This window comes from Hyperolius riggenbachi, chromosome 3, assembly GCF_040937935.1.
Source record: "Hyperolius riggenbachi isolate aHypRig1 chromosome 3, aHypRig1.pri, whole genome shotgun sequence".
In the NCBI taxonomy this organism is placed as follows: Eukaryota; Metazoa; Chordata; class Amphibia; order Anura; family Hyperoliidae; genus Hyperolius; species Hyperolius riggenbachi.
In genome coordinates, this window is record NC_090648.1 from 407,172,656 (window position 1) to 407,192,901 (window position 20,246).

The window sequence follows — 20,246 nt, forward strand, 5'->3', positions numbered from 1 at the left end:
AATAAAAAGATGTTAAGGGCCCAATGCCATCCTTTTGCTTTGAATATTGACACCGACTCAGAGATGCACATGTCCCTGGAAGCACGATCAGCAGTGACCTCCCTCCTGCTCGCATCTGGTGCCAAAGCTTTCCTGCTAATCTTAGCATAAATAAAAAAAATTGTACTACCTTAAAAAGGACCATTATCACAAAAATTATAACATTTTAAATACATGTAAACACATACAACTGAGAAGTACTGTAGGTTTCTCCAAGAGTAAAATGAGCTATAAATTACTTTTCTTCTATATTGCTGTTACAGTAGGTAGTAGAAATCTGACAGATTTTGGACTTTCACATCTTTTCATGGGCAATTCTCATGGTTTTCTCAACAATCACTTAGTGAATGGCAGATGCTCAGTCTAACTGCGAAAAAGGTGTGCAAACTGGTAGAGGGGACAGCCAGCATCTTTGCATATATCCCTTCGAGGGATTGATTTTGCAAAAAAGAAACAAAAAATACTAAAGATTCCATAAAGGGAAGGTTCAGGCAGCGCTTAAAAATAATAAATATCCAAATCCACTTACCTGTGGCTTCCTCCAGCCCGTGGCAGCCAGGCTGTGCCCTCGGCGCCGCTCCGCAGGCTCCTGGTGGTCTCCGGTGGCGAGCCCGACCTGGCCAGGCCGGCTGCCAGGTCGGGCTTCTTCGGCGCTCCACAATGCGTGTCATTGGTGCGACGTCCTCCGGGCTGTACTGCACAGGAGCTGTTGTTCTGCGCCTGCGCAGTACAGCCTGGAGGACGTTGGATGAAGTCGACGCACACCAATGACGAATTGTGGAGCGCAGAAGAAGCCCGACCTGGCAGCCGGCCTGGCCAGGTCGGGCTCGCCACTGGAGACCACTGGGAGCCTGCGGAGCGGCGCCGAGGGCACAGCCTGGCTGCCACGGGCTGGAGGAAGCCCCAGGTAAGTGGATTTGGATTTTTTTTTTAAGCGCTGCCTGAACCTTCCCTTTAAGAGGAGATGGACTAGTCCAAAATCTGTCAGTTCTGGCAGATTTCTACTTCCTACGGTAAGTGACAGGAACACAGGAGAAGAATACTGTATTTTTCAGACCATAAGACGCACCTAGGTTTAGAGAGCAAAAACCAGGGGGAAGAAAATGAAACTAAAACCTGGTGCCTCTGTGCTGCTTGGGCAACTTGTGGAGCTACTTCCCCCAAGCTGTCCAGCCTGCAGCACCACAGCCGGTCCAGCTAGTCTGGAACCCCAGAGGGTCGGTCCCCAAGCCAGTCAGCAAGGCCTCCAAGCACCCAAACGTCAAAGGGCTCCAGTCAGCCAGGTAAAACGTCTTGTGAGATCATTCCTAAAAACCAGCCAAATATACCTATGAAACTCATCTGTGGCACAGTTAAGAATGGCACATGCCAAACCCAATTCTTAGCAGGGTCTTAATTTTTGAGACATATCACATATGTAATAAGAAAATATAACCATGCTTTCAAGTGAAAATTCCATTTAAAATATGATGGGAATCTTATTGCTCCTCACAATTACAGGAGAAGAGCTGAAGTAATACAGTGTGGCTGGCTGCCTTTTTATGTAAGGGATGAAAATATCTGCAGCTTACACAGCATTGTAAATATACCTCATTACCATGCTAATGAGAAATCCACTTGTTTTCCTAAAGCAACTGATCTGGCTGACAAGACTTCACATAAATAGCATGGATCTGTAAGGATGGATAACGACTGGTCTCGCCTCTTTGGCACCACTGTATAGACCAAACTGCGCACATAAGCACAGCTCCGCCATCCAGGGCCAAGACCCCAGAATGCTTAGGAATTCCTCCGCGCCTGTGCCACTGTACTGCATGCACATATTTACAACACAGCCACAGGGCTCTGCTGATCCCAAGAAGTAGCCTTTGGGCTGCAAACTAAAGCCCAATGCCTTTCCTATGTCCCGTTTAGGTCCCCCATGCATAGCAGCCATGCAGCTTCGCTGATCCCAGGAATTAGCCTTTGGGCTGCAAACTACCAATCAAACGAGGCGCTGCACCAGACTGCTGATACCAGCCACTCACTGTTCCTCATTTAATAGGAAGGTGGGGCAACAGCTCCGTTATTGGGGCCAGTCACTGCACTCCCTGCTACTAGCCTATTAATTTGCACAAAGCAATAAAATACGTCTTGTAGACAGTTGTCCCCTGGCTTTTCAGAGAAAAAAGTAATGAACTGCATATTCACACACTGATCTGAAGTCATTAATTGCTCATGCAAAGCTGTATTTGAAAGTAACAATTATTTAGCCTAATATTTTATTTAGTTCCTTTTAACCCTCTTAGGGCTGGTGCACACCAAAACCCGCTAGCAGATCCGCAAAATGCTAGCAGATTTTTAAACGCTTTTTTTTATTTTTATGAGGCGTTTTGCTAGCGTTTTGCGGATTGCTGCTGCGGTTTTCAGTATAGTAGATTTCATATATTGTTACAGTAAAGCTGTTACTGAACAGCTTCTGTAACAAAAACGCCTGCAAAACCGCTCTGAACAGGCGTTTTTCAGAGCGGTTTGCGTTTTTCCTATACTTAACATTGAGGCAGAAACGCATCCGAAATCCAAAAAATGCCTCACCCAGGCATTTTTCGTTTCTGCAAAACGCCTGCCGCTCTGGTGTGCACCACCCCATTGAGATACATTGACCAAGCAGATCTGCAGCCGCAAGCGGATCTGAAAACGCCCAAAAAGCCGCTCGGTGTGCACCAGCCCTAAGTCCCAGTTCACACGGTCAGTAAAAACGGACTGTTTAGCAGACCGTAACAGAATAGATCCTAAAGAAAAGGGGAACTGATCCTTTGTTAATCAATAGGATCTGTTCATATTGCTCCATTAGAACAGATCCGTTTGGCCCATTCCACCAAACTGCAAGTTTGGGACTGGAGCAATTTTTTAAGGTTGGTCTAGATGGAAAGCGGATAGCAATAAAAAAAAATAAAATAAAAAATAAATTATACGTTCCACGGATCAGTTTTTACACTGATCAGTTTTTCTGTGAACCAGGCCTAGAAACACCTAGTGCAGTGGTTCCCAACCCATGTGCCGCAACACAGATGTGTCGCGGCAGCTTCGAGTATGTGTCGCGGCTCTCTCGGAGGGGAGCAGCGCAGTGGAGGGAGAGCTGTGGGCAGCGGCGGAGAAGGGGGCCATCTCCCCCCTTTCTCTCACCTTAGGGTGCTCTGCCTCCCTCGCTCTCTCCTCCGATACTGTGTGGCGACGCTTGGCAGCGGGCGGGACTTACCTTCCGTGTCGCTCCAAGCGCCGGCCGGAAGTTCTGGTTCTGCAGCCGCTGCTCTGGTCTGGATAAGGCCAGAGTAGTGTCAAATCATCCCGCGCCGGCAACGAGACCAGACGGAGACACGGAAGGTTAAGTTCCGCCCCTCTGCCAGCCACCGCACTTCGTTCCGGAGGAGAGAGCGAGGGAGGGAGAGCACCCTGAGGTGCCGCTCTCCTTCCCTCGCTCTCTCCTCCACGGGGGGGGGGGGGGGGGGGCACCTGGCTACATATACTGGGCACATATATCCCTGGCTACATATACACCTGCCTACATATACTGAGGACATATACCCCTGGCTACATATACCGGGCACATATACCCCTGCCTACATATACCGGGGACATATACCCCTGCCTACATATGCCGGGCACATATACCCCTGCCTACATATGCCGGGCACATATACCCCTGCCTACATATGCCGGGCACATATACCCCTGCCTACATATACCGGGCACATATACCCCTGGCTACATATACTGGGCACATATACCCCTGGCTACATATACCCCTGGCTACATATACTGGGCACATATACCCCTGGCTACATATACTGGGCACATATACCCCTGGCTACATATACTGGGCACATATATCCCTGGCTACATATACTGGGGACAACTGGCTGTTTGTCATGTGTATTTACTGGTGAAAAGCTGTCTCTTATGTGCATTTACTGGTGAAGAAAATAGGTCTCTTATGTGCATTTACTGGTGAAAGGCTGTCTGTCATTACCTGCATTTACTGGTGAAACGCTGTCTCTAATGTGCATTTAGTGGGGAAACGCTGTCTCATTACATGCATTTAGTCTACGTGTCACGGAGATCTGAACGTTTGGTTTGATGTGTCACGACTCCAAAAAGGTTGGGAACCACTGACCTAGTGGGTCAGGCAGTACGTGACTTAAAATAAACCAGAGTCAAAAGGAGGGGAAAGATTTTTACATAGCTGGGGCGTGCTCCAGCCCCTTCCACTCAGATTGCTACCTTGCAGCTGTCCAAAGCCTCCTGGATCCTCTGGTAGAAGCCCTGTTATTTAATGCTGGGAATACACGTTAAGTTTTTACTTTAGATAGCTGGGTTTGATAGATAAATTCCAACCCGTCGGATCTGGTCGATTCTACTTTCGTTTCGATTCTCCGCATTCAAGTGAATGTAAATAGATAAGAAAAGATAAGGAATCGAGAGGAGAATCGAGCGGTGAATCGAGAGTAGAATCTATCAAAAGCGAAACCGTCGGCAAAAACTCATTGTGTATTCCCGGCATTAGGCCAATTGGGTGTAATGCGCATGTGCAGCTGTGATGTGCATAACCTATAGACAAGCTCTTAAAGCAAACCTGAATCGGGGGGAGGGGAACTTATGTAATGAATTGTATGTGTAGTCCAGATACTCAATAGAACATTAGTAGCAAAAAAAAAAAAAAAAAAAAGAGTTATAAAAAAAAAAAAAAAAAAAAAAACTATATATTACATTGTATCATACTGTCAGGGCCCTTTTCCACCAGAGGCGATTGCTGAATCACAAATAGCTAGCGATTTTAAAAATCGCTAGGGTTTGCTAAATAACATAGGAATCGCGGTAGGTAATTTCCACTACCACAATTCGATTTTTACAAAAGCGCGATGCTATGCATAGTAAAGTCGCAATTGCCGGGAAAAATTTGCACTTTGCTGAATCGCAATCGCTAGTGTTTAGCGCAAACGCTAGCGATTACTAGTGGAAAAGGGTCCTCACAGTTGCAGTTTTTAAAGAGATGAAGCACACTCATGTATTTTACCATATATATCAGTGGGAACATTAGAGAAAACCACCTACCTTGCTCTCTCTCTCATTATTTACTGTTCAGATTGCTTCCTAGCAGCCCAGATAAAATCCCCGACTGAGCATTCAGTCTGGCTTTGTCCAGGAATCTTTATAGCCGAGTCTGTCTTCTGTGCTGTCTTTTCAAGCCCAAGCCTGCCCCCTTGTGCTCTGCTCAGGAATCATTATAGCAAAGCCAGACTGAATGCTCAGTCGGAGATTTTATCTGCGCTGCTAAGAAGCAATCTGAACAGTAAATAATGAAACAGAGAGCAGGGTAGGCATTTTCTCTAATGTTCCCACTGATATATATGGTAAAATACATGAGGATGCTTCTTCTCTGGTTCACTTTAAGCCTCACTGTCTAAGGTATAAAACAAAAGCCAAAATAATGACCCGAAATAAATGACTCAACTTTCCTGCAGTAAAACCTTTTCTCACGATGTCTCCTTATCTTTTACGGTTTCTTGCCTGTTTAAGTGCATAAGAACACAGGGCTGTATCTGACCAAGTTGGTGGAATATTTCAGAGGTCTTTTGTACAGATTTAACTCTTTGCATAGATTTAACTCTTCCTGTCCTGAAAAACAATTTGAGACTATTTTCTTTGCTACTAATGGTCTATTTCCTAAGCTGTACTACAGATGCAATTCATTATGCTTATTTTCGCTTCAGATTTGCTTAAGGGCTGGTTCATACAGACGCTTGGCGGCATTTACCGCCAAGCATTCGGGACTCGTTGGCTAAACGCTTCCATTCAAATAAATGGGAACGTTTAGCGTCGCAACTTTACCGGCGATTACTGTAGATTGCGCAAACGCGGTGTTCCGATCCCGATTTAACGCATCGTTTAAACTGGCCCTAGAAACTGCATGCGACATCCAGGGTCGCCTAGCCGCTGCGGCTTCATGTCCCCTTGCGGGGATGAGAAACGTCAATCGCCCCCGACTCCGCCTGCCGTCCATGTGAACCAGCCAACTGTTCTGGATATATTCCCAACTTTCCAAAAAATTAATATTTGTATATCTTCGGCTTGAAGGTAAAGTTATTATTAGCATTCCTTCAATAATCTGGGACTTCACTAATAGTCATAAGTACAGCATGAGCATACCTTCACTGTTCTGCAGGACTACACGCTCGCCTTCCAACTTTGTTTTGCCATACAGATTCAAGGGATTTGGTGCAGAATCTTCCCTGTAAGGAGGATGTGATCCATCAAAGACATAATCTGAACTAATGTAGATTAGGAATGACCCAGACGCAGCTATAAAAAACAGGAATGCAGAAAAAAGATTTTTTTTTTTTTTTTTTTTTTTTAAAGAAATAAAATAAGTACTAAAGGCATTTTTCAACATTTTTTCTACCTCAATTTCTACTCATTCTTGAATAAAAGTTAATGGAACATACGCGGGAGAGACACTAAGTATTTTGTGTTTTTTTTCTTCTTGTCCTTGCTGTCACAGGAGCCCTTGTGGCTGACCGCACTTAGCCTTCTAAACGGTGCCAGCGCACAGATCGTGCGAACTCTGGTCGCAGTCAATGCGCAGGAACCGTTAAGAATTAGCCGCAGACAACTCAGAAGGGAGCCTGTGAGACACGGGTAATTACAACGTCACCTACTGGTTCAGAGTAAACTGCCACCACCGCGGTTACTATGGGACCGTGGGGCCCACTAACTGACTGACTAATCCTGCGAATAAAACGGTTAAACACACAATATTCTGTCTAGCCAACAACAAACAAACAGTAGCGTATCTTCAGAGACCCGGGATCATTTCTGTGTGTGCTGATAAGCAGGGTAGCGAAACAGTGAATGACTTGGGAAAAGTCGTTTATTCACGCAATATAAATAATTAATATATACAGACAATTATGAAAATCAACAATTATTAAAACAGTAATAGCCAGTATGAAAAATAAAAGAAGGGAGAAAAATACTTAGTTCCTGGAAAGATGTCCTTATTGTGGGAAGAATCATAAAGTCCTTGGTTTCAAAGTCCAGAGTTCAGAGTTCAGACCAGGTGGATGCCAGCATATCCTCAGGCTGGCATCTGATGAGTGCAAGATGGTTCAGTGTGGAGGACTCCAGCCCGCCTGCTGGCTCTGTGCTTTTGATGAAGCTGGTTTGGGGGTGTGGCAGTGCCAGCCCCCTCTGAGCTACCAGCAAATGACAGTTCATTCCCTCTGAGAGATTTTAGAGCTAAACTTATGAATTGCTGTAACTCCTGAACCATACATGTTACATTTAGGGGGGTAACAGCTTCAGACTTGTTGGAAAATACAGATTAATATGACATCAGACACGGCTAAGCCAGCGGGTCAGGCTCCTGAGAAGATTCATATCTCGATAACCGGACGGTCTATCCCAAGGAATTTCATATCAGCACGATGGCCAGATTTTACCGGACAAGACGATATGAATTTTATAGCTGTGCGACATACGGTTTTCGTATGCCGACAGGAAATCATATCACCCATGCTTTTCTTATGGCCCGTGCTCGGTGCCGGATCGGCTGGCTTTCTATGGCCCCCCTGTGGAGCCAGTTTCCTGGTCCTTTTCATGGGGACATCTGCTGTAGGGGGAATGAGCTGGGCCCTGCAGGGAGTCCAGCCACGTGCGACATTCCGCAGGGGTGAGGGGACTGCTTTGGCTCACAGGGGAACAGATCTCTGGATTTAAAACAACACAAAAATGTCATTTTCGGATCGCTTGCCTGACTACACAGATCCGACAGGGAGCGATCAGGAAAGCGACTGAATTCTCTAGATTCACCTGCGTTTCTCACGGCTATTCCGTGACACCTCCCTTTCCTGACGCTGTGTAGAGGGTTGTCAGCAAGACATCCGTCGTAGCAGCCATTGGCGCTGTTGGGCCTAGTTCCCCCTGACACCAGGACAGCCCATCAGCGTTCCGGTGTCGGCCAACCTGGCTGACGGGTCTCGGGTTGCCGGTGCGGCAGGGAAACCTATTGGAGCCTGTGGCTCGGTTCCCCTGGACCGGTCGCGGTCTTCTACCCTCAGGGTTGACCCGACATGGACCGTTCTGGACAGGGCGTTTGCGCCACTGCAGTCGGACGTGGTGTCTGCCGGGACTGCTGACAACGGGCAGTGGGTTGGTTAGGTCAACAGCCAGCCCACGCAGGGTTCCCCTGCTAAGTGGCTGTGGACCTAAGGGAACCCCGCGGGAATCCCTGGACCTTCCCAGCTCCTGACAGACAGCACATGCTCCGCAGTAGTTTGCTACATCCCTGTTCATCCGGGGCCAATAAAACTGTTTCCGAATACCGGCAAGTGTCTTGCGGACCCCTGAGTGCCCTGTCAGAGGATTACCATGTGCGGATTTCAGCACATGTCCCCTGAACGCACTCGGGACCACAAGCCATTTGGTAATCGCGTGGGATCTACCTGCAGGGGGCTGTACAGACTCACTGTACAGTCTCCCACCTTCCCAGTACACCTTGAAAGCGGCCCCGTCTGCGAGGGGCTCAGCGGCTTGCTGCCTGAGCACCTCCAGGCTTGGGTCACTTTGTAGTGCGGCTGAGAATACGGCGCTGTCAGTTTCAGCCAACTGGCTCATGTCACACGAGGGCAGCGGCGGAAAGGTCTCATCCCTGCGGTCAGAGGAGGGGGAGGAGGCCGGAACCCCCTCCACCTGTTCTGAGCTCGGGTTCTGAGCAGTGCAGCTGCGCGGTACTGCTAGCACAGGTACACTGTCAGAATGGCACAGACGGACATTACTCAAGTCATCATTGCATGCAGTAATGACATTGACAGGTATAGACATTTTTCCATTACAGACAGGTTGTACAGTAAACTCAGGTACAGTTACAGCATCATCACAGCAGACAGTCTGTACATCAAACTCAGGTGCCTTTGAAGCAGGCACTATTGAACCTGGTACCCTTGAACTGGGCACATTCAACCCGCCTCCCCCTGGTGCTCCCCCAAGTGTATAAAGTACCTGGTGGTGGGTGGAGAGTCCGTCTCCTTCCGTGAGCGACAAGGCGGTCGTGGCAGGTTCATAGTAGGACACAAGCTTGCCCAAATCAGTCCCCAGCAACACAGGGACTGGGAGATCCTTCATAACCCCAACAACCCTTTCTTGGATTCCTCCCACTCCCCAATCCAGCTTCACTGTCGCGTGGGCTATGTGAAAAAGGGTGCCCTCTACTCCAGTAAGGGCAAGGGATCGGCTGGAGCTGATGCTCTCCTTTGGCACAAGATGTGAGTGAACTAACGTGATGTCAGCTCCGGTGTCTCGAAATCCGGTGACAACTTTGCCGTTCACTCTAACAAGTTGCTGCTGGTCGGTTCGGTCGCGGATTTCCTTTCCGCGGGCAAACAGGACAAAATCTGATGATCCAGGCTGTGGTTCGCTGGCGGGTTGCCTCTGCTGTGGGTGAGGTGCAGGTGATGCAGATGATCCAGGTGCTGGTGGTGTCTGTCTCCGCTCCGGACAGTCGAATTTCATGTGTCCGGGCTGTCGGCAGTAGTGACAGGTGACCTCTCCAGGCGCTGCAGGCCTGGGTGCAGCAGCTGCGCTGGGTGGCCTCTGTGGAGGACGGCTCACAGGGGCAGGAGGGTCTGCCGAGGTATTGGGCTGACCTCCTCTCCAGCTGGATGGGACAGTTCTGCGGGTATCAGCCACCCGGGTAGTTGCAAAAGTCTCAGCAAGGTCTGCAGCGACAGTGGCTGAAGCCGGCCTGCGTTCTAACACAAACTGTCGTACATCAGCAGGGCAAATGTTCAGAAATTGTTCGAGGACTATCAAGTCCTCCAGGACATCATAAGACCCTTTGGTGAGGCCTAGTGTCCACTGGCGGAGTGTGGTGAGCAAGCTGCTGACCACATCTCGGTACGAATCAGAAGGCTTTTTCTGCCAGGCCCTGAATTTTTTCCGATAGGCTTCTGGCGTCAGCTGGTACTTAGTAATGATAGCGTCTTTTATAGCAGCATAATCATTATCCTTCTCCGCAGGCAATTCTGCGAAGGCATCAAGCGCTTTGTAGCGCAGCAAAGGTGTCAGATGTCTGGCCCACTGGTCTGGCGACAGACGATACTGACGGCATGCTTTTTCAAAAGACCGCAAAAACAAGTCAATGTCTGTGTCTTTTTCAATATTAGCAAATTTAAATTTTGCACTTACGGGTGCTGCAGCTCCTTCAGCAGGGAGGCTGGGCGGTGAACTCCGGCTGGCCTGTTGCACTTTTGCCATGTTTAGCTCATGCTGTCGTTGGCGCTCCCGTTCTCGCTCAGCGGCATCCCTCTCCGCGTGGCGTTCAGCAGCAGCAGCCTTGCGTTCTGCAGATTGGCGCTCCCGTTCCTCTCGTGCTTCCATGTACTGCATGTACTTTTCCAGGTCAGTCTCCATCAGCTTTTGTAATGCCTGCTGCATTACCGGGTCAGCACCCATGGACAGTCCAGTACTGGCCGGTTCCAGGCGAGTACTTTCAGAAACTCTGGGATTGGGGTCCACACTGACATTCTCTGGCGTAACTGTTGCAACAGGGCCCGCAGGATGCTCAACCTCTGTACGCCTAAGATCTTCAGCCTCTGGTTCCCCTTGATTGTCAGATGGGCTGGTATCCACCTCAGCGGACACTCCCAGCTCCCGCAGTTGCTGGGCATCCCATCTGGACAAGTCTGCCATCAGGTCCCGTTTTGTCTTGCGGAGGATGCCAATGCCCCTCTCTTCGCAAAGATTTTCCAGGTCTGCTAGGCACATGTTCTGGTAGTTCCCGGACATTTCCATGCCAAATAAAATAAAACTTTTGGGGAGGGGTACTGGCTACACAGTCTCTCTGTATATATAAAAAATATATTGCCTTCCAGCTACACCAACGAATTAGTTCGTTTCTCGATAGCGCTAGCGCTATCGTAGATACTTTCAGCACAACACAGGTCCCAACCGCTGCCTAACACTGTCACAGGAGCCCTTGTGGCTGACCGCACTTAGCCTTCTAAACGGTGCCAGCGCACAGATCGTGCGAACTCTGGTCGCAGTCAATGCGCAGGAACCGTTAAGAATTAGCCGCAGACAACTCAGAAGGGAGCCTGTGAGACACGGGTAATTACAACGTCACCTACTGGTTCAGAGTAAACTGCCACCACCGCGGTTACTATGGGACCGTGGGGCCCACTAACTGACTGACTAATCCTGCGAATAAAACGGTTAAACACACGATATTCTGTCTAGCCAACAACAAACAAACAGTAGCGTATCTTCAGAGACCCGGGATCATTTCTGTGTGTGCTGATAAGCAGGGTAGCGAAACAATGAATGACTTGGGAAAAGTCGTTTATTCACGCAATATAAATAATTAATATATACAGACAATTATGAAAATCAACAATTATTAAAACAGTAATAGCCAGTATGAAAAATAAAAGAAGGGAGAAAAATACTTAGTTCCTGGAAAGCTGTCCTTATTGTGGGAAGAATCATAAAGTCCTTGGTTTCAAAGTCCAGAGTTCAGACCAGGTGGATGCCAGCATATCCTCAGGCTGGCATCTGAGGAGTGCAAGATGGTTCAGTGTGGAGGACTCCAGCCCGCCTGCTGGCTCTGTGCTTTTGATGAAGCTGGTTTGGGGGTGTGGCAGTGCCAGCCCCCTCTGAGCTACCAGCAAATGACAGTTCATTCCCTCTGAGAGATTTTAGAGCTAAACTTATGAATTGCTGTAACTCCTGAACCATACATGTTACATTTAGGGGGGTAACAGCTTCAGACTTGTTGGAAAATACAGATTAATATGACATCAGACACGGCTAAGCCAGCGGGTCAGGCTCCTGAGAAGATTCATATCTCGATAACCGGACGGTCTATCCCAAGGAATTTCATATCAGCACGATGGCCAGATTTTACCGGACAAGACGATATGAATTTTATAGCTGTGCGACATACGGTTTTCGTATGCCGACAGGAAATCATATCACCCATGCTTTTCTTATGGCCCGTGCTCGGTGCCGGATCGGCTGGCTTTCTATGGCCCCCCTGTGGAGCCAGTTTCCTGGTCCTTTTCATGGGGACATCTGCTGTAGGGGGAATGAGCTGGGCCCTGCAGGGAGTCCAGCCACGTGCGACATTCCGGAGGGGTGAGGGGACTGCTTTGGCTCACAGGGGAACAGATCTCTGGATTTAAAACAACACAAAAATGTCATTTTCGGATCGCTTGCCTGACTACACAGATCCGACAGGGAGCGATCAGGAAAGCGACTGTGAATTCTCTAGATTCACCTGCGTTTCTCACGGCTATTCCGTGACACTTGCCCAAAAATTAAATGACTAAACCAAGAACTAATAAGAGGAGGAGCTCAGAAGCAAAATAAAGTTGTTTGGACAGAATAAAAACTCAAGAGGTAAATCTGAGGGTTTTCTTTTTTCATGTGCAGGCGATTTTTAAAATCGCCACCCCAAACACTCGTGCAATGAAAGTCTATGAGAAGGTTCATAGCGCGGGTCGTGGACCATTTTTGAGGCGATTCCACCTCAATGGAAGGTATAGGAGAAACGCAAAATGCTCACAAAATAGATTTGGGCAGCGATTGCGTTCGAGTTTAAGAATAAGTAAATACATTGTATTTATTCTTTTCCGGTTCAAAGAGTTCACTTCCTGACTGACATCAAGAAGTGAAAAACCGCAATCGCTCGGCAAAACCGCTGTGAGAAAAAAAAAAAAAAAAAAAAGACAAAACCCGCCCAACATGGACGGACACATGAGCAGAACGCAATGTGAACGAGGCCTGAAAGTGCTTTCTAATAACATTCTCTATTTAGAGGCTTTGCAAGCAGGAATCAGGTTTGATTAAATGGGTTCATTTGGGTGACCAACTCTCTGCCAGAAGTAAGTCTCAGCTACTTACCGGTAGCAGTGTTTTTGCCTTGTCCTCCAGGAGGGCTCCTGCTGAAATGGAAAGACCTGTTAAAATAGATTAATCTGGCATCACAACCTATAAAGCCTACCACCTTACAGTGTCACGAGAACATAACCCACACATCACTACCATTTCATACATAATTTTTTTAACAGCCAACATAGATTTGGGAACCTTGTATAAGGGAGAGACAGACTGAAACCAGATGTGGGTGGGTGGGTACTGGGTTCACCGGATTGCGTACTCCATGATCAACGTGCTAGATTTGGGAACCAAGACAGCTGTCCTGGAGGACTCGACGAAACATGGCTACCAGTATACAGCTGGGATTTTCTCCCAATCGTCCTCCAGGACAGCTCCTGCTGAGACCTAAGGGCTTGTGATCGAAACTCTGATCTTGGATTGACAACAGCTCAACTAGATAATGTCTTATGAAGGTAGTCTGCGAGGACCATTTTGCTACCTTGCAGATGTGTTTCAAAGATGCTCCAGATCTTTCTGCCCTAAAGGCTGCCAATGACCTGGTGAAGTAGGCTGTTCTTGAGGGGGCTACTGTCTTCTAATCTTTATAGGCCCAAGTTCCTTTATCCATCTAGCAATTGAACACCTAGATGCCTACAAACCTTTAGATGCCCCAGCATAAGAGGCTCCTACATAAAATGACTGGATATTCTCCATTGCATAGTATGCTCTAAATATGTCACTACAGCCCTTCTAACAGAATTCCACAGCCTTTCCCTTGCATATTATGCGTTCCACAAAATTCTGTTGCCACTTTTGGCAGATAAGCGGAATTTGGTCTAAATATTCTTTCATAAGGAATCATCATATATGGGTCCTTTATGGAGAGCACCTGTATATCTCCATATTCTTCTGACTGAAGTGATAGCCACCATTAAAGCTAAATTTAAATGTCAGGTGTTTTACTGATCTTCAAAGGCTCAAGCTCATCCCTAAGATTTCTTGTTCAGGATTGAGGTTAAGTTCAACATCTGATTTGAATGCGTGCAAATCCCCTGGATCAGTAAGTCCTGCCTGTTGCCTAGCCGCCTGAACTTTAACCCCTATATACTGTAAATATCATCCTGAGCAGACAGATGGGAGATCATCTTGTATCTGTTCTGAATCATAAACCGATTCAATAACTCTCCTGTATGCTCTGCGCTGGTAGATACATCAGTCTACCATTTCTCAAATTTTTGAGGACGATTCCTAGGAAGAGAAAGAAGTGGCAAATATTGGCTAACTGAACCCTGGTTCAAAACTCCCAGTAAAGATCTGTTCAGTTTTGGAAGTAAGGGGGCTAAGCTGGCTGTTGAGGATAAGCCTGACCGGCAACCACAACTTGAGCCTGACCCTGCAATTATATAACCTCCAACAAAGGGTCTGCCTGGGGTTGTGTGACCTGCTGACATTACTGTAGGATCTCAGGCTGTTGTCCCTCTGAGATCAATGGTAACTTCTGGGGACCCTGAGGAAACAACTACTTTCTTTGAGGTAACTGAGGTTGGGGAGGCTGTCCCTGAGGCTATACAGGGTCCTTTACCTAAGCCTAGACACTCCTAGTCCATGCGTGCAGCTACATAAGACACTGTAGACCTGGGGAACCGGGTAGATCCCACGAAATTCATCTTTTCTTGTGTCTAATAAAATGATTGCCATTAAACCCCAGGGTACCCATGTTTACTCATTGCACACTACATTGAGGCACCTCCTCCCATTTTGTGTAGTGAACCTCCCCCCCTCCCGTGCACCCCCCCCCCCCCCCCCCGGGTGTCCTCTGTTATAACTATTGAGTGGATATTTTTCTGGAGTATGATCCAACCTATCCTGAAGAAGATATCCAAATCAGCATGGAGACAGGAATCTCTACTTGCCTAATACTGTGGTTGGCTATTAGCAACCCACGTTTGTAAGTAGTATTTGTTTCACACATTATTTCATTCTCTGGTTTTAATTTAGTGTCCTTGCTCGGTTCTGAGGTGCATCACCCGAATTTAATTGACCAGAAACCCCTCATCAAAAGTAATAGTGCAGCTTTCCCAGGGAGAGGTGGGAGGAAGGGGGGCAGAGACCTCCACTACATTCCTGAGGTCTTTGCTTAAGCCAGACTTGAATCTGCCGCTGTAATAGGCTGGAAAACAGCCACAATTCCAGTTACAGATGCCACCTCCCAGGTCAAAGGAAACCTTCCCGTCTGTACCCAATCCACACCTACAAGGGACAGAGCCAAAAATGTCACACTCCTGGATCATCCACTTCTTTTAGCTATTGGGGTTAGTAGAGATGAGGTCAGCCCACAGGACACACCGAAACAGGAAGTGAAGGCAGCGGATGTTAGCTCTCCCTGAGTTAGCCAGTACACCAGGTCATATACTAGCCGCCAGGACCTCAGATCACCAAAAGCCCCCGTTATCAGGTTACCTGCCCATATAAAGGATAGGTGTCCCAGGCTCCCCTACCCAGAACAACAACAAAGTAACCCTAAGTATAACCCACGGGTGATGGGGGGGGGGGGGGGGGTGCAGGAGAGGAAGTGAAAATGGAGGAGGCAGACTTTATAGGTTGTGATGCAATTTTAATTTTTCTTAACAGGTGTTTCCATTTGGGGAGGCACCAGTCATCTTAGCAGAGCCATCGGAGGATGATGGAAGAAAGGTTTCTGTTAGTTTTAAAACAAAAATTATTTGACTGGAAACCCAATCTGCAGGAACATCATGCTGCCTGAGAGATGCATAGCTCATATCTAAATATCTTTCATTAGATTTATGCTCACACACTGGCCACCCTCTAGCCCTATTTATTGGTACAACAGGAGGCGAAGAGGCGCCCAATAGGTATATAAAAACACTTTCAACAATAAAAATTCAAAAGGAAGAGGCGCCCCAAACGTGGCTTGATAGACAGAGCGGCACTTTACTTGGCCTGAGGAAGTGGGCTGGGTCCCACGAAACGCGTTGCCAGTGCTTAATTAGTATTAAAATTATTTTTCTAAAGTGATTTGTCTGAGGTAAGCCTCCTCTTCCTTTTGAATTTTTATTGTTGTTGAAAGTGTTTTATATACCTATTGGGAGCCTCTTCACCTCCTGTTTTACCGTACTCCCCCCCCCTTGCCAACACGTATTTGCTTTTATGTGGAACTGAGGTTTCTATTGCATGCAGTTCTCAGCACCTGTGTATATGCGCTGAGGAGTGCATAAGCTTTGTGCATTTGCAGGAGGCGAGAGTCTTGTTTACTCATATACAGGACAAATGTTGCTTGGTTTAGAGCATTTGCACTCTCTCCCCGAGTGAGTATACCAAATTTTACCCTGTTCCAGTGAGTGCAGTAAGTTTGTGTATATATTGGCAGAGAGACATTAAAGCACATTGCACTTGCAGGCAGCTGACCAATGAGCATGTACAGTGTTCCTTAAAAAGTGAACCTCCAGTCTAAAAATCGACTCAGCAGCACTGAAAAGGCCTGGTGTTTCTTTAACAGGTTCACAGGATCAGAACTTTGTTTCTCTTATACAAGCCTCATTTTTAGCTGCACAGAAGAAAACTGCCCGGGCATTTTTCCCCTGATGCTGTGCAAAGCATGATGGGATTTCTGATGTTGTTGTTCTCGTTCTGCTGTTCTGGTGCAATTTTTTTTTTGACATTTTGAATTTGACATTTGAAGCCTAGTGCATGCAGCTGGGAGGGGTTATCAGGACACAGGACAGTTGGAACTGTATCTTATCCTCTCTGTCACCTCCTTTCAACCAAAAAGATGGCTGCCCCCATGAATCACAAACATTTGCCTGTTCTTTTAAAACAGGGTGGGTAAAAAATTATATTACCCATCTATTCTAATTAACATAACTAATGTAACTTAATGACAGTTTGTTTGTTTAGGCTGAAGTACCCCTTTAAGATGAATTCTAGCCAATCATCTCAACTTCTTGGCTCTCTTGTGATACCACCTAATCCATAAAGAACACACACCAGGCTAGTTGGAGGTGCAGTTTCTGATTTCTGTCCAATGTTGTCGCTGCCTCACTTGACCCCACCCACCCCCTCCGGCTTGCCAGTTTTACGCTTTAAATCCTGTTCTGCAGCCTTACAGAGCAGAGTTATTTCTCTGATCCAGTTTAGTGTGCAAATAAAACTTACCAATCCTTCCGCAATGAGGAATGGTTTCTTACAGCAGGCAGGGTAGATTGATAGGGACCACGAGAGTCTTTCAGAATGGAGAAGGTAGGCATTTAGGTTTAAGCACACAATTACAAATAATGGAGCCCACCGGAAAAGCCGTGACATGTAACATAAAAGGCATCTCGTCACTGCCAATGCGTAGGAATTTTAAAAGGACAACTGAAGCAAGTAGGAACATGGAGGCTGCCATATTTATTGCTTTTTAAACAATACCATTTACCTGGCTGTTCTGCTGATCCTCTAAGGCCCCGTTCACACTTGCATTTCTGTAAAGAACGGACCGGATGAACGGACCGGATCTGTACGGTTCCGATCCGGATCCGGTCCGTTTGCATACGCATTGATACGGCTGTGATCCGGATCAGTTTGGTAAAAGAGATACAAACTATATAAATATTGTTGGGGTCTGGGAGGTCACCAGAAGCTGCACCTGTAGAATCAGGTCCTCCGCTGTGTAGGGCCTCACCTCCACGTCCGACATATACTGCCAAACAGCTCCAGCACAAAGTCACTGCTGCTCCACTCCAGAAATGCTGGGCCCAGGTGTCCCCATCCAAAATGGCCGCTAGAAAACGCATAGGAAGTGGGATAGAATGTCAGGTTTTTATAGCCAGTGTGTTCTGTGCTTTCCGTTTCCCATTGGTTTCTATGCACGGATGGTGCAGTCAGGCTCCGGTCTGGGTGCGTCGGCCGGATGATCCGGACCCAAAAATAGAGCATGTTGGAAAAGTGTCCGGATCCGATCCGGCTCCGTTCCGTACAGAACGGACTCGTGTGAACGGCCGCATAGACTTTGCATTGCTATGCGGAACGTCTGTTCTGTTTGTACAGTATACGGTCCGGATCCGATCAGGCGGATCCGGACAGCGAACGCTAATGTGAACCGGGCCTAATACTTTTAGCCACAGACCCTGAAAAACCATATGCAGATCTGGTGTTTGACATTGTCAGATCTGACAGGATTAGCTGCATGCTTGTTTCTGGTGTTATTCAGACTTCTTTGCAGCCAGAAATATCATCGGGGCTGCCAGGCAACTGTAAAACGAAAAAAATAAATATGGCATCCTCCATATTCTTCTTAACGGAGTGGTCCTTTAAAACTATATTAAGGTGGCATCTGCTTTTGGGAACAAAAAGCTCCTGCCATCCTGTCCTGTCATGGTCATTCAGAATGCCTCAGTAGGTTGTCTGTATAAATAAGATTCACCAGAGCCATATCTGCTGTGTTCCAGTTTGTAGCCCTGCCACCTTGCAGAAAATGGCCCTGGCCCTTTTCAATATCTGATACAGGCCATTTTCCGCAAGGGGGCAGATCTATGCACCGTAACCTAGCTGACACCTCTCTCAATCGTGCTCCAGGGCCCAGGATGATTCTGTGCTTGCACAGTTCACGCATACTTAAAGAGAACCCGAGGTGGGTTTGAAGAATATTATCTGCATACAGAGGCTGGATCTGCCTATACAGCCCAGCCTCTGTTGCTATCCCAAACCCCCCTAAGGTCCCCCTGCACTCTGCAATCCCTCATAAATCACAGCCACACTGCTGACAAACAGCTTGTCAGAGCTGGCTGTGTTTATCTTTATAGTGTCAGTCTACTGCTCTCCCCGCCTCCTGCAGAACTCCAGTCCCTGCCTGCATCCCTTCCCTCCCTGCTGATTGGAGGGAAGGGACGGGGGCAGGGACCGGAGCTGTGCAGGAGGAGGGGGAGCAGCTGAGACTGACACTACAGATGTAAACACAGCCTCACAGCACGGCTGTGATTTATGAGGGATTGCGGAGTGCAGGGGGACCTTAGTGGGGTTTGGGATAGCAACAGAGGCTGGGCTGTATAGGCAGATCCAGCCTCTGTATGCAGATAACATTCTTTAAACACACCTCGGGTTCTCTTTAAACTACACAAACGCAGAATGCTCCAGACTACATGAGCGACATGGGTGCACAGATGAGACTTTGCATGCACAGTAGCCTACGACCAACTGTGGTTGGGGATCTTTTGGACAGGACAGTAGCAGCCTGGAGGGCAGCGTAACCACAGAAAGGGAACAGGTAAGATTGCTAGGTGCTTGAAGAAATTGCAGCTAAATAAATCTAATCACCCCCCCAAGCTCAGATGTACTTTAAGGTTCTGTATTAGGAGATTGTCAGTTTTATAGAATAATAAATAAGTTGCCACTTTGATATTCTTGACTTTTTCTATGCATGGCAACACTTCTCCACATTAAAGCCAGTGGGTACCACTTTAAAAATCAAAAAGTCAGATACTCACCTAAGGAGAGGGAAGGCTCGGTCCTAATGAGCCTTCCCTCTCCTCTCCCGGTGCCCTCGGTGCTGCGCTGGCTCCTACGTTCGCGTCCGCAGGGACTTCGGTTGTCTTCGGGAGCACTCGGGCTTCCGAAGACGGGCCGCTCCATACTACGCACACGCGAGTGCGTCATAGAGGGTGCTCGCGCATGCGTAGTATGGAGCGGCCCGTCTTCGGGAGCCCGAGTGCTCCCGAAAGCTCCCTTCGGCTGCGGAAGTGGCAGTATTTGACCGAACTGGTCGAATACTGCCACGGGGGACCGGGAGAGGAGGGGGAAGGCTCATTAGGACCGAGCCTTCCCTCTCCTTAGGTGAGTATCTGACTTTTTGATTTTTAAAATGGTAAACATTCACTTTAAGGTCCCACATTCCTCTAGTGACCTCTCTTTGAACTACTGAGAAGTGTTTTATACTGTGCTCTGTTTGCTCTTTGTCTGCTGTTGCTGGAATTTAATTAACTGGGTGCCTGGTTAAACTGAAAGAGTTAGGTCCTCTGCAGTTTGGGTCGTGCTGGAGTAACTTGTATAAGTGACTGTGTCACTTTTCCCTGCCGTGCACACTGCTCATGCGTTCTGCATCAAGGGCAGGGATGATCTCTGCTCCCTGGTGCGACAGCTACTGCTGCTACTGGCTTGATGGGAGTTGTGAGGGGCAGGGAACACTTGCTGCCTCCATTTTTACTGGCTGGAGGGAGGCACCAATGGGTGAACCACGCAAACTGGCTGATTGGAAGGGGAGGGGGGGGGGGGGAAGGAATTCAGCATTGAAAGGAATGAGG

General features: G+C 47.6%; 1 protein-coding gene across 5 annotated transcripts in view; it reads right to left on the reverse strand.

Annotated features, from left to right (window-relative positions):
- MAT2B (methionine adenosyltransferase 2 non-catalytic beta subunit) overlaps window positions 1–20,246 on the reverse strand; it is a 161,559-nt gene that overhangs the window by 20,478 nt on the left and 120,835 nt on the right. For all 5 annotated transcript variants that reach the window (XM_068277426.1, XM_068277427.1, XM_068277425.1 and 2 more), the window contains one exon: window positions 6,226–6,378. In XM_068277426.1, coding sequence (XP_068133527.1) covers window positions 6,226–6,378 — 153 coding nt within the window. The remainder of the gene's footprint in view (window positions 1–6,225; window positions 6,379–20,246) is intronic.